Source organism: Panthera pardus, unplaced genomic scaffold, assembly GCF_024362965.1.
Source record: "Panthera pardus isolate Hobbes unplaced genomic scaffold, ASM2436296v1 HiC_scaffold_24, whole genome shotgun sequence".
In the NCBI taxonomy this organism is placed as follows: domain Eukaryota; kingdom Metazoa; phylum Chordata; class Mammalia; order Carnivora; family Felidae; genus Panthera; species Panthera pardus.
The window spans coordinates 106,673,858-106,687,216 of NW_026526810.1; the positions used below are offsets into that span (position 1 = coordinate 106,673,858).

General features: G+C 51.6%; 1 protein-coding gene across 4 annotated transcripts in view; it reads right to left on the bottom strand.

The window, feature by feature from the left end:
- Positions 1-13,359, bottom strand: part of ACTN1 (actinin alpha 1) — a 100,185-nt gene that overhangs the window by 33,521 nt on the left and 53,305 nt on the right. For all 4 annotated transcript variants that reach the window (XM_019451437.2, XM_019451434.2, XM_019451436.2 and 1 more), the window contains exons 3-6: positions 11,450-11,569; positions 4,305-4,391; positions 1,882-1,969; positions 1,289-1,367 (exon numbers count right to left, since the gene is read on the bottom strand). In XM_019451437.2, coding sequence (XP_019306982.1) covers positions 1,289-1,367; positions 1,882-1,969; positions 4,305-4,391; positions 11,450-11,569 — 374 coding nt within the window. The remainder of the gene's footprint in view (positions 1-1,288; positions 1,368-1,881; positions 1,970-4,304; positions 4,392-11,449; positions 11,570-13,359) is intronic.

Here is a 13,359-nt window from a genome sequence, read left to right on the forward strand (position 1 = left end):
CTTTCTCTCCTTCAGCAGATGGGCCAAGACCCCAGCCTCAGGCTTTGGCCCGACTTAGAGAAACTGGAGGGGGTGGGAGTCTGCTCCTTTCCTCCCCGACACCCTGGAAACGGAGGGCTTGACACCGTCATGGAGTTCCCAGAGCAGCTCCCGTACCGGCAACATCCAGCCTTGCTTCTGGGGGCACAGGCCAGATGGGGGTCTTCACGGAACACTGTGCTCTCCAAGTGTCAAGGTCAAGTGGAGAAATACAAGAAGAGCCATTCCTAGCAGCTGCCTTTGTCAAGAGATTCACACACATGGACAGGTGACATTCCAACCCAAGGTCTAGATCATCAACTGGGGGTGTGGGGAGGGCTCCAGGGGTGGCCTCTTGGTGCTGGGATGGGCTGAGAGGGAAGCTGGTGAGTGAGGTCAGAGGGGTCCCAGACAGGCCTCTCCAAGGTCTTGGCCAGCCCAGACACCAGAACCACCTCGAGGTTAGAAACACAGCTCCCACGCCCTGGTCTGCTCCACAACACATACGTGTGCTCAGGAAAATCCACCAGCTTCATGTCAAGACCCTAAGTGAAATCAAGAAGCAGCTAAAGAAAATCCCCCACCCATGGGGCACCTGGGTGGCTCAGTCAGTTGAGCGTCCAACTCTTGGTTTCGGCTCAGGTCATGATCTCATGGTTCGTGGGTTCAAGTCCCGAGTCAGGCTCTGCACTGTCAGTGCAGAGGAATTCTCTCTCTCTCTCTCTCTCTCTTTCTCTGCCCTTCCCCTGCTCGTGCTTTCTCTCTTTCTCTCAAAATAAATAGAGTTTAAAAAAAAGAAAAAAAGAAAATCGTCCAGCCAAACGTCAACAGTGACAGGAACCTGCGGGGACCGTCCAACAGCAACTCTTGGACACGGACGGGGGTAAAGGCCTCTAAGAATATGCAAACAGCTTAAATTTAAAATATTATATCCACTTTGCAAAACCCAGAAAATAGAAGGGGGAGATGCCGATTAGTGTTCCAATACCCCAGCAAAAGGCTGCAGGGGTTCGGACATTCTGTGAGCTGTTCGGGTCAGCAAGTACATGCGTGCTGTGCACAGAGGGTACCCCGGCAGCCCTCACAGGGAAGGTGTTTTTCTCTTTCTCTTATAGGCTATCTCCTGGACTAGTCTAAGGAGACCAACCGCCCCCCTTACCATGGCCATGGACCCTCAGAATAAGGGCCCAGTCCTGCACTTCACCCCCACCCCCTGTCAGGGACCCAGCAAGAGGGCTCTGGCACCGAGAAGTCAGGGAAGCACACATACCTTCCGCAGCTTCCCATAGTCAATCAGCTCAGGCCGGTGTCGGTGGATCAAGGCACAGAAGCCGAGGCCGTCCTTCCAGCTGCCCAAGGGAGAGAGAAGGGTGGGGGGCAAGCTGGTGAGTAGGGCCGGGCTCTAAGGGTAAATCTCTAAACAAGGACATGGGGGGTCCCCTCCCTTTTACCAGAGGTGAACCCACAGTGCTTCGGAGCAGAAGTGAGAAGACAGGATGGGAAGGCACACTCCTTCTGGCCACAATCCCAGGCTCTGGGGTCAAGATTCTGTGGGGCACAGGACGTTCCCACACCTGTCATATCCAACTATCCTCTCCGCCAAGGTCTTTGTCCCTCCTGCTCTGTTCCAGTGCCCTAGGCTGGAACCTACAGGACACGCTCCTTGGGGAGCTCTCCAGCAGCTGGGGCGTCGACCCAAAGTGCGTACAAGCAGCCACATCAAAGGGTTTGCGGCACACCCTGAGATAGCAGCTTCTTCCCCAAGGACCCCTGCTCTGTTCTGGAGCTGAGGCTAACCCAGCCAAAGGGGCCTGGGGGAGCAGCTGATGCTCTGCAAGAGCCCCTCCGCCCCTGGCCACTCACCTTATGTGGAAGTTCTGGATGTTGACGTTTTTGTAAGGGGCGGTCTTTCTCTGACACCACAAGAGCAGCCCCTCCTTCGCGGAAGTCTCTGTGAGGAGGGAGATGAAGGACAGAGAGGTCAGCGGGCTGGCTTGGTGGAGGGAGGGGTGTTGGTTCATGGGGAGGCCCCACCATGACCCCAGGGTCCGTACAAAGACCCCCTAGATGGCAACCCTGCTGCTTCCAGGCCATCAAGTCTATTTCCTTGACAAAGTCTGAGTAGCTATTTGAGAAACAAAGAAGCAAACTAGGCAGCTTTTCAGGGCTGGCCACGTTCCACATTCAAACACTGAGACAATGACCTTTCAAACTTTCAGGTCTCCCCCATCATTCCCTGTTATTCAAAGACATGGGAGCATTACAAAATCAATCAGCAAGCTGTATCAGGTCTATGTTTGATTGGTCTATGAAATCTGAAGTCCCAGAATCTCCAGACAGGGGTACATAGTACATAGGCCATGCAGAGTACACACAGCTATACGGGGCAAAAGCATTAGGATCATCTAAAACATAAAGTTGCCTTGTATTTAATGCACGGATTGACACCACTGCTGCACGTGTGAAGCAGACAGGTGCCTGTAAGATAAAGCAGGCAGGTATCTGAGGGGACCGCAGGAGCTCCCAACACAGAAGGGCTGCAAACGACACTGCCCCCACGTGTTCACATCTGTGAATTGCAGATACAGCACCCAGCAAAGAGGGTTCATGAATGATCTCCTTTCCTTTCAATTCACAAAATGGACTTTAAAATGACATTAAATGACTCCTGCAAAGATAATATTTCAAGCACACAATTAAAAAATCAGCAAAGCTAATGCTTCTACTCAGCTCCAGCTTTTCATCAGCTATATTACAAGATTAAAACAACGACAATTTAACCAGAGCCGACAAGGTCAGCCCCAAAGAATTAAACTAATCAGGGCGCCTGGATGGCTCAGTCAGTAAAGCATCTGACTTCCGCTCAGGTCATGCATGGTCTCGTGGTTTATGAGTTTGAGCCCCGTGTCAGGGTCTTTGTCGACAGCTCAGAGCCTGGAGCCTGCTTCAGATGCTGTGTCTTCCTCTCTCTCTGCCCCTCCCCTACTCGTGCTATGTCTCTATCTCTCTCAAAAATAAATAAATACTTAAAAAAAATCAAACTTATCAAGAAGGCAACTTGAAAATGGATTTATATCCATCATTACTAAAAAGAACCATGTTCAAAGTGACTATTGTGGACACATTTTTAGCCACTTCAGCCCTAAATACCAAGTATCTATAAATCAAACTTAGACCTTCATATGGCTGTATCATCATGTGTCAAACCAAGATTTCTATAAGCAAACAATTTAATCCACATTATTCTCATTAAAAAAATTACTTTGAATAAAAATCTTTATAAGATTCCTGGGCCATAGAGGCACCTGGGTGGCTCAGTTGGTTAAGCATCCAACTTGTGGTCTTGGCTCAGGTCATGATCTCACAGTTCGTGGGTTTGAGCCCCACAACGGGCTCTGTGCTGTGAGTGTGGAGCCTTCTTGGGATTCTCTCTCTCTCTCCCTCCCTCTCTACTCTTCCCCTGCTTGTGATCTCTCTCTCAAAAATAAATAAAGATTAAAAAAAAAAAAGATTCCTGGCTGATAAAATGAATTTAAATTATAAATTTTAAAGTGTATTTTTTTTAGTGATCTCTACACCCAATGTGGGGCTCAAACTCACAACCCCAGGATAAGAGTCACATGTTCCAATGACTGAGCCAGTCAGGCGCCCCATGAATAAAAAATATTTAAAAAATATTATCTCCGTGTCATCTTTTTGAAATTTGTTTTGGTATAGGTTTCATAATATGAATTCCAATACACAAATATAACTTATTACAAAATGAATACACGCATATCAGATATAAAGCTCAGAAACTGCTGGAGTGTGGAAAACCAAAAGTTCAGAGTTCCCAGCCCCAAACTATGGTGGCCTCTTAAAGATCTGCGAAGTGGCCACCAGAGGGTGCTGTGGGAGCAAAGTGGAGGACCTGGGGTCAACTCAGAATCCCAAGACACTCCCTCCACGCTGCTATCTCCCTACCTTTTTGGATTTAACAGCCCACAAACCAGGTGGGGTTTCCAGTTCCCCAGAGCAACCTCAGGCAGGCTTAACGTCAGGGGGATTCCCCAGGGGCCAACATACCAGTGGAAACCAGAACCCCAATCAGTTCTTATTTCTCTACAGACTAGGAGGGAGGGCAGATAACAGCAAAGGGTCAGAAGCCCAAGATGTGGCCCATGATTAAGCCCCCATTGCCAGGGGTCAGGGAGTTCTCCAGGCTGAGTCCAGGAAAGAAGATGTGATGGCAAGGGCAGGGGAGTGGAGGGGGCTCAGGGACTAATGGAACAGAGCAGAAGACCCACCTTCCACAGAGATGTCCTGGATGGCGAAGCGGAGGATGATGGTCCAGATCATGCCCAGGGTCATTTTCACGTTCCCATCCACGATTTCTACAGAAATGGCATCAGGACATGTTAGGATGGCTCTTGGCAGGGACAGAGTTAAAATTCCCGGAGTGCCCACATCCATGGGTGTACCATGTAGTAAATCAAGGACCACACAGCTCCACTTCTAGGGAAAAGTGGGTATGGGTTTTTAAAGTACAACCAGGTACCACAGGTGACAGGAGAGAAATCTATTTGGAGGTGACCCTGAGCACAAGGCAGGTGTGATCAATTCCAATGGGGTACATTTGGGAAGGCAAGAAAGAAGGGACACGGTGTCTTCACCAGCCTGACAGAGAAAAGGGAGATGTTTCTAAATCATCGCAAATGTTCTGGCAATTCTGTGAGTCAGGGAAGTCTGGGCGATCACAGCTCTCAAAATAGCCACCCACACCCAAAAAGCCAGTGTCCACATCAAAAGGTAATCAACCCAACAAACATAGATCCCTAACCCTCACCTGCTTCCAGACCAGGAGACAGTAACCCGGCCCCATGGCAAGGTACTCTCAGCTAAGAGTTTGGCATCCAAAGAATATCTATTTTTTTTTTTTTCCAACCTGAAAAGCTAACTGTAGGACAAACCTACCAGAACCATGAGAAGGAGTAAGTTCCAGGAACTCCCGATATCCTGAGCCCATGTCCACTAGGGTCTGCTTCCCACAAACCCCTTAAACAAGAGTAGATTCCATTAAGGAGATGACATTCTAAGATTCTAACATCTTATCCCCTCCAAAATGAGGGCAAAACTGCATGCTGCCATGTGACCAAGAAGGTACAGAGCAGTGTTGCTGCTCCCTGGCGGGGGGCGGGAGGTGGGGGGTAACTCTGTGGAGCCTGCATGGGGGGTGGGGTCTAGAAGGAACAGTGTCCACGTCAGACAGGGGACAGGATGTAACCCTTCCTGCTAACGACGGCTTTAAATGCCCTTCCCAGAGCCCCAGATACCCGCGGGACACAGACCCGAGTCAGAGGACCTGGGTTAGAGACAGACAACTGAGTAGCATACCACCATCTTCTTTAACAGGTAAGAGAACCAGCCAGCTCTTTGCAGAGCATGCTGGGGGGGGGGGGGGGGGGTGGTGAGTAGAGGCAGTTAATCAGTCAGGAGTCAGTTCATAAAGATTTGGTTTTTTAAAAATGCCTTTTCACTAGTGACTTCCAATGGTTTCGTATCTGTAAACTTTAAAGAGTTTATACAGGGAGAGCACCTGGGTGGCTCAGTCGGTTGAACGTCCGACTTTGGCTCAGGTCATGATCTCCCGGTTTGTGAGTTCGAGCCCCACATCGGGCTCTGTGCTGACAGCACGGAGCCCACTTTGGAGCCTCTGTCTCCCTCTCTCTCTGCCCATCCCCTGCTTGCGCTATCTCAAAAATAAATAAAACATTACAAATAAATTTAAAAATTTTTTTAATTTAAAAAATAAAAGAGTTTATATAAATTGATAAGGAAAAAATCTAAATTCACAATAGGCAAAAAACATGAATAAATACTTCACAAAATATGAAATATAACCAATTTATAACCATGTTCCTTCTCCCTGTAATTAAAGAAGATAACGTTTGGGGCGCCTGGGTGGCGCAGTCGGTTAAGCGTCCGACTTCAGCCAGGTCACGATCTCGCGGTCCGTGAGTTCGAGCCCCGCATCAGGCTCTGGGCTGATGGCTCGGAGCCTGGAGCCTGTTTCCGATTCTGTGTCTCCCTCTCTCTCTGCCCCTCCCCCGTTCATGCTCTGTCTCTCTCTGTCCCAAAAATAAATAAAAACGTTGAAAAAAAAATTAAAAAAAAAAAAAAAGAAGATAACGTTTTCCCAGCTACTAAATTAGCAAAGTTAAAAAACAAGGAACACACACCATGATGGTAACAAAGCTACCACACTGTGGCTAGAAGTATAAACTGGTTGAAAAAACACTTTCTGGGAAATAATTTGGCAACAGGATCAAGCACCTTGAAGTTGTTCGACTTTTGCACGGTGAAATCCACCTTTAGGAATCTGTCCCTAGCCAATGATCTGAAATGCAGAGTAAGGTTACTGCATAAAGGAGTTTGTCATAGGGTCATTTATCATGGCCCCAAGTTGGAAACTTCAAGAATATACCAAGTTCGAGGTGTGACTGAGTAAATCCCCAGCCCCTGGCACCCCCATGCTCAGAACCTCCATAGCTTCTCACCTTACTCGGAGTCAAAGCCAGTGGCCAGTGAGGCCCTCATGGTCCCCCCATCTCCTCCAGTCACATGGCCCCCATGTGACTTGTCCCTCACCTCCCTCCCATCTCCACTGCATCTTCTCCTAGAAACCTCCCACCTTACTCCCTGCTTGGTTTTTCTCCTTCTGACGCATGTATGTGTGTATTTTCTCTATTCCCCTTCCAGAACATAAGCTCCAAGGGGGGAATAATCTTTCTGTTTTGCATCGCTGCTTAGAGCCCAGCATGGTGCCTGGCACAGAGAAAGCCCTCCATCAACATTTGCTGAATGAATGAATGAGTGAATGAATGAATGAATACTGGAAGTCACTACACACATGTGGGTGAATGGGTGGCGGTCACCCAGGCCTGGGGCTGGGAGAACATAACCACACTCAAGCTCTTCCAGGGCAGGACCCAGGCAGGTCTGGGACAGAGCACAGCTGGGCTCAACAATTAACACAGCCACTAAATACTACATTCACGACTTTTTAATGACTTGGAGAAATCTTTGTAATATGGAAAGTGGAAAAAGCAAGTATGAAATTTCAGGGACGGTGTTTCAAATACAGGGGGCATTTTTTTAAAGCCTAGAAGAGGCTCCGGTGGTAACAGGGCCACGTGACCTTCCCATCGGAAGACAGGCCGCTACATGGGTTCCCGCCTCTGCCCCAACCGTGAAGGCCAAACACCCGTGCCTCCTGCTGGCCCGGAGCTCAGCACCCTCCCAGCACTAAGGGAGACAAGCTCAGGGAGACAGAGTGCCTTCTTTCTTGGGTTTTGCCTGCTTACTCCTCTCTCCCTCCTTCCCCTAGAAACCCCCAGGGAGTTTTGCTCCCTGAATTCTCATACCAGATCCTCCGGAAAAGAGGAGAGCCAAGTACAGGCAAAAAGGGGGGGGGGGGTGTTACCACCCCATGCACCACCCCAGCCTCAGGGCCCACTGGCTCCCTGTCCCACCCCCAGAGAACAGCCCTCCCCAGAGGACCGCCAGAACAAACCCTTTTCCCAGGCATCTGTATGTTTGGAGCAGGGACACCCCATCTCACCAGCAGGGGGCTACCACGCATGCTGGGTCCAAAAGGAGGGTCCCAAGGCCACCACTGGGCCCTGTGGACAAAACCACAATGACAGACTACAGTGTGTGCCACGGGTGTGGGAAGAAGCGGCATGTTTCTGAATTTCTGGTCTACGGCCAGCCAAGGAGCTGCTCGCATCCTGCATTTACCCCCTGCCCCCACTCCAGGGATGCGGTCGCCTGCACACGATTCAGAGGGCAGAATGAAGACGTTCCACCTCACAGAAACTAGACCTGGATGTCACCACCTCCCAGACCGATGCTTTAGTTACTGCACCCACTACCCCCTCCACCGTGAGGACACGTGAGAGATCATCAAGAGCACCGCCAGGCTCTTGGCCCCCAAAGCCATCAAGCTTTCCCTGCCCAAAGATCTTAACATAAATCCTTCCGGGTCCTCTCACCTGCTTAAATCCCAACCACTCACCTAGGACAAGCCTCAACTCTATGAAGTCTGGACACTAAACCAAGTCTGGTAAAGGAAACCGTGAGGACCTATCCTAATCCCTCCGGGATGTACGGAAGTTCCCTGCCTTCGGCCTCCATCTGAACACCTTCAGGGACAGGGGCCATATGCCCCCCCCCCCGCCGGAGAGCACCCATTCCATTCCCGTGGGTTCTGCCCATTATGCAGAATCAGCCTGCCCAGGGAGGCTCCCGGGCCTGGTTCTGCCCTTCAGGGCTCGGCCAGAGTCTAGTCCTTGCACCACATGATAGTTCTTTAAAGGTCTTGCCCACGCCAGGCCTGCTCCCCTCGGCCCAGAATGGCTCCTCAGGGCAACCAGCAACACCTCCCCCCACCCCAGCCCAGCCCCCAGGAGAGCTCATTCCAGGTGATCCCCTCCACCGCGTTTTGTTATATAGTCTACAGCGGTAAACTTCATTTCATTAAAATAAACAAAGCCCACGTGTGGCCTCGTCCAGTGTCCTGGCACCACAGGGCAGCCATCACAGCATGATCTCAGTGCTCACCATGAAACGGCAGAGAGGATTTCAAAGCGGAAGGCTCAGCCTGAAGCCCTGACTCCTGCAGGCAGAGAGAAGGTAAGGATGATCTCATTTTAAAGGACCCTTTAAAAAATCTTTAGAGGAGGGGCGCCTGGGTGGCTCAGTCAGTTAAGTGTCCAGCTTCCAGCCTGCGTCATGATCTCATGGTTCACAGGTTCGAGCCCAGCATCTTGTTCCAGATGGCTGATGGCATGGAGCCTACTTGAAATTCTCTCTCTCCCTCTCTCTGCCCCTCCCCTGCTCGGGTGTGCTCTCTCTCAAATAAATAAACTTTAAAAAATAATAATAAAAATCTTTAGAGGAGTGAGCCCATGTGAAAAAAATTGGTAACTGTGGCCAGCTTGGTTAACAGACTTCTGGGAAGGCTAGAGGTGCTGGGTGGAGTTTGGGCCAGTGTCTGTCTTTGCTCTCCACCCCCTGCTGGGGGGAGCACAGCCAACCTGACCCGCCACTTGGTCGCCGATGGGACAGTCCTATCCTTGGCCCCCGCATGGGACTCCAAGGGTGTCCGGAGTGACAGGAAGAAGTTCAGACCTCAGCTCTGGAGCCCAAACCCCTGGGTTCAAAACCCTAGCAACGTTTGTAAGCTTCTGTTGCCTTGACTGTAAAATGTGGCCAGTGATACCCACCCTACAGGCCTGCCCTCAGGTCAAAGGGGATATCCCATGCAAAGCATCTTGTCCAACCAGGCAAAGAGCCAGAACCAAGCGCTATTCCCTCCCATCTGCCCTTTCCCTCCTCCCCTTTGGACCTCAGAGTTTAAAAAAAAAATTTTTTTTTTTGTTGTTAGATAGCTGTTAAATTTTTCTTTCTAAAAATCTGGATTTCTGGCTTCTTTTAAAACACTGAAAGATGTGGCAATGCTGGAACCCACATTCCCAGAGAGCAACAAACAATTAGAGATGCATGGCAGGTGCCCCGCTTAGAAGGACATGCTCTCCCAGTTCTCCACAATCCCCACCCATCCCTACGGTCATCCCTGACCCACCTTCTCCATCCTTCACTTCCCGGCCCCAGGGGACATGTGTGCTTGTTCCAGACCAGCTGAGTGCCATTTTCTTTGGTTTCCCAGCCCTGCTTGGTTGAAACTTTTTCTGCCACGTCTTTATTCCTCCTTAACAGACCAACCTACTCTTTTCTTTTCTTCTTGTTAAAAAGCAGAGAATACGTCCCCACTCAGAAAACCAAGTACCCTGCCGTGTGCAAGTCCTTCGAACATTTACTGAGTACCTACTATGTGCATCACACTGTGAGGAGCCGGCGCCACACGGATGTGGAAGATGCAGTCTTTGCTCCACAGCTGAAGGTGTGCCGGGCCACACGAGGCCCTACCCATGACCACTCAAGCATTAGCTTGAGTCCCCAGTAAGGCAGGGGATGGCAACATTTTTCTGTAAAAGGCCTGACAGGAAATAGTTTCAGCTTTGCAGGCCATATGGTCTCTGTCGCAACTATTCTGCCAATTGTAGCGGGAAAGCAGACACAGATAATATGCAAACAGACAGGTGTGGCTGCGTTCCAGTATTTACAAAAACCCGTGTCAGCCGCATTTGACATCATGGACTACACTTTGCCAACACCGTGCTAACATTTGTGTTTGATGTAGCAATATTCAATCCCTCAATTTCTAGAAAAGAAGGGCGCCAGGGGCTTTAAATTCATCAACCAGAAGAGAGATCTGCTCCAGTGATTTACTGGAGCAAGTCCCCCACCCTCTTTAAGAAAAGGCCGCTCTCCAGGGGCATCTCTCTGGGGTCATGCAGACCGGGTCTGAGTTCTGGTTTTGCCATTTACTGCCCTTGGGACCTTAAGCAAGTTATTTCATCTCGTCAGGGCATCCATTTCCTTCTCGTCAAGTGAGGATAACTGGGGCCACCAGAGAGGGCCGCTGTGAGGGTTAAATGAGATCACTGGTACACGGGGCTTTGGCACACCCCCTCCCCAGCATATGTGCTCAGCGATCGCAGCCGTGCACACACCTTCAATCGTGAATGAATGGACGGAGACTCTTTCCATCTCTAGATTTCTGGTGCTGCACGGCAGGTGCCCGCTGAGTCCCGGCTGAGTCCTTGGGACACAGTCCTGACATGACCTGGTTAGGGTGTCCTATTCTAATCACCTCCACCCTCCCCAAATCCTTCAGAGCCGCCCCAGTGCACACAAGAAACTGTACTGCCTCTTCTAAACCATTAAGAACAAGCTAATAACAATTTATACTGAGCTTTAAAGTTTTTTTTTTTGTTTTTCTCAAGTGAAGAAAAAAAGAGTCAAGAAGCTAATAGGCAGAAGAATGCTATTCGGAATGTCCCTGAATGTCCCGGAAGGCTTCTGGACATCAGTCTTCCCAGGACTCTGTGGGGCCTCGGGGCAGCCCTCGCTGTCCAACCCAGTCCGTGTCTGACACTCTCCAGGCAATAGGATTCCCCACCCCGGGCAGCAAAGTGCAGGCAGGCCTTTGGGTGAGGGAAGTAGCATTCCGCTCACACGGGACCCCATGGCACCAGGATTAGGCTGGGAGTGTGGAGGAGGGGCTGGCACTGGGGTGAGGACCAGGGAGCTGGCCCTTGGCTTTCCAGGAGGCAGACCCGGGGGTGGGGGGCACAGAGACTGGATGGAAAGCGTACTTGTTACATGCAGAATCCACAGGTCGACCAGATGGAGGTGCCGGCAGCCTCACTTCCAAATGCCCCCAGCGATGCGGGACCCCGGGAGTCAGGGCAGAAAAGGCCAGGAGAGCAGAGAGCAGAAACTCAGGCTCCTCAGAGGAGCCAGCCCACCAGCAGGCCTCACTCACCTTCGGCTCCAATGGACACGAGCTTGACTCCCTTGCTGGCGATGAAATCCAGGGCCTTGTTGACGTTGGAGATCTTGTGCACTCTCATTTTGCCTCTCTCCGGCTTGGCCAAGCGCTCCCCTGAATACAGACCGAGAGGGAGGGCAGGAAGGGTGAGATGCTGTTTCCGGGGACCAGGCTGCTGCTCTCACGACCCCCTCGCCTGGCTGTGAGCGAGGGCCACGCTGGCAGGAAACAACAGGGAGAGCCGACCCTGCCTCTTTTCTGCCACTTCTCAGACCTGAACTGCTTGCCTCCACCCAGCAGATCTGTAGTAAGCCCCCCCCCACCACCCAATCAGGGACTTGGCTGGGTGCTAGGAATAGAGGGGTGAATGAAACCGTTTCCTGCCTTTGTGCACTTACGGACCAGGAGGAGATTCAACAGAGAAACACACAAGTATATGCAAATGAGCAAACACCAAGAAGGATAAATACTTAACAAAAGGATGCAGAGGAGCACAGGAGGAGGACAAAGGGCTTAGGGAAGTCAGGGAAGGCCTGTGAGTGGGAGGGCAGCCAGGCCAGGACGGCAGGGAGTGATGTTCAAGGCAGAAAAGGAACAGCACATACAAAGGCCCTGAATCCCTTCTAGTCTGGAACGTTTGGCCTGGGAAGGTGTGTCGGCACTCTCGAATATTCTGGAAAAGTTCCTGGCGTTTGAATGGAGCTGCCCACAGCCTCCCTCTCTCACTTGAAACCGCTGCCTCCCGCAGGGACATCGTTGGCTTGGCTCCAAGTCAACCCCCCCACCCTCACTCCACCCCCTCCTCCAACTCAGGTGTCAGGCTCAGAAGCTGTGGGGAGAGGATGGTGCCCCCAACAGCCCACTAAGAGCACTTTCGGCTCAGAACAGAGGCACTTGGGGCCTTCTCGAAACTATTTGAAAAATTCATATGCCTAACACGCGCGCCCATACTGGGGGAAGGGCACAGAGCAGTAAAGTCTCTAAGAGGCCAGGGGCACCAAAGGGCTGAGAAGTACAATCCTAGAGCCCCAGACTCAGTACGCCTGCACCTGCCACGGTCTCCAGCACAGCCAGCTGCACACCCCTCTGTGCCACACCAAGCACGTGAGCCGCCTGGCTGAGAGAGCTCAAGGGGCTGGGCGGCCACAAGGTCAGAGCAGCGCTTCTGCAGGGGGCCTCCCGGCCCCCCAGCTTCTAGGGAACAGACTTCCTGCTACAGATGGGATGAGGCAGTTCCCAGGGAAGCACAGCTGGGCTTTTGTGATTAAATCAGGACTTTCCACTCGCGGCCGCTGCTCAGCCTCTCCAGCAAGGTACCCCGCCGTCCTCCCGGGCGGATGACACGCCATATCTTCCCACAGGATGGATGGAAGCGGCACCCCATCCCGCCCCCCGCCCCGAAGGCCCTCCTGCTAAAGACCCAGCCGTTAGGTCCCACCAAGCCCGGGCTCCCCAGCCAGCTGACGGCTGTGCACACCAGCTGGAACAGGACGGTGGAGGCGGTCAGGCCAGCAGTTCTCGAACTTCAGACACCCAGCCTTCACCTGCCTCCTACGTTTCTGATTTAGGAAGTTTGGGGCGTGTTCCGGGAATCTGCAGGCTGACAAGCAGTCCTGTGGACTCTGGTGTGGGTGGCCCAGGGACGCTTCTCAGAGAACCTCTGCAGGCAGCAGCCCCTTCCTTCCGTCACTCTATCCACCTCAAGACACTCAAGGAAGAAAAGGCAACGTCTCAGTGACTCCATTCCTCCCACTCCATGGGAAGAGACAAGCCCGCTTCACGGACGCACACCGGTCCCGTTCAGTGGGGACACACTGGCGGCTATGCAGAAAAGCCCAGTTCAGGGCATCCGGTCACTCTACTATTTGCCAAGCATCACCTACATGCCGAGTACAATCTGAAGC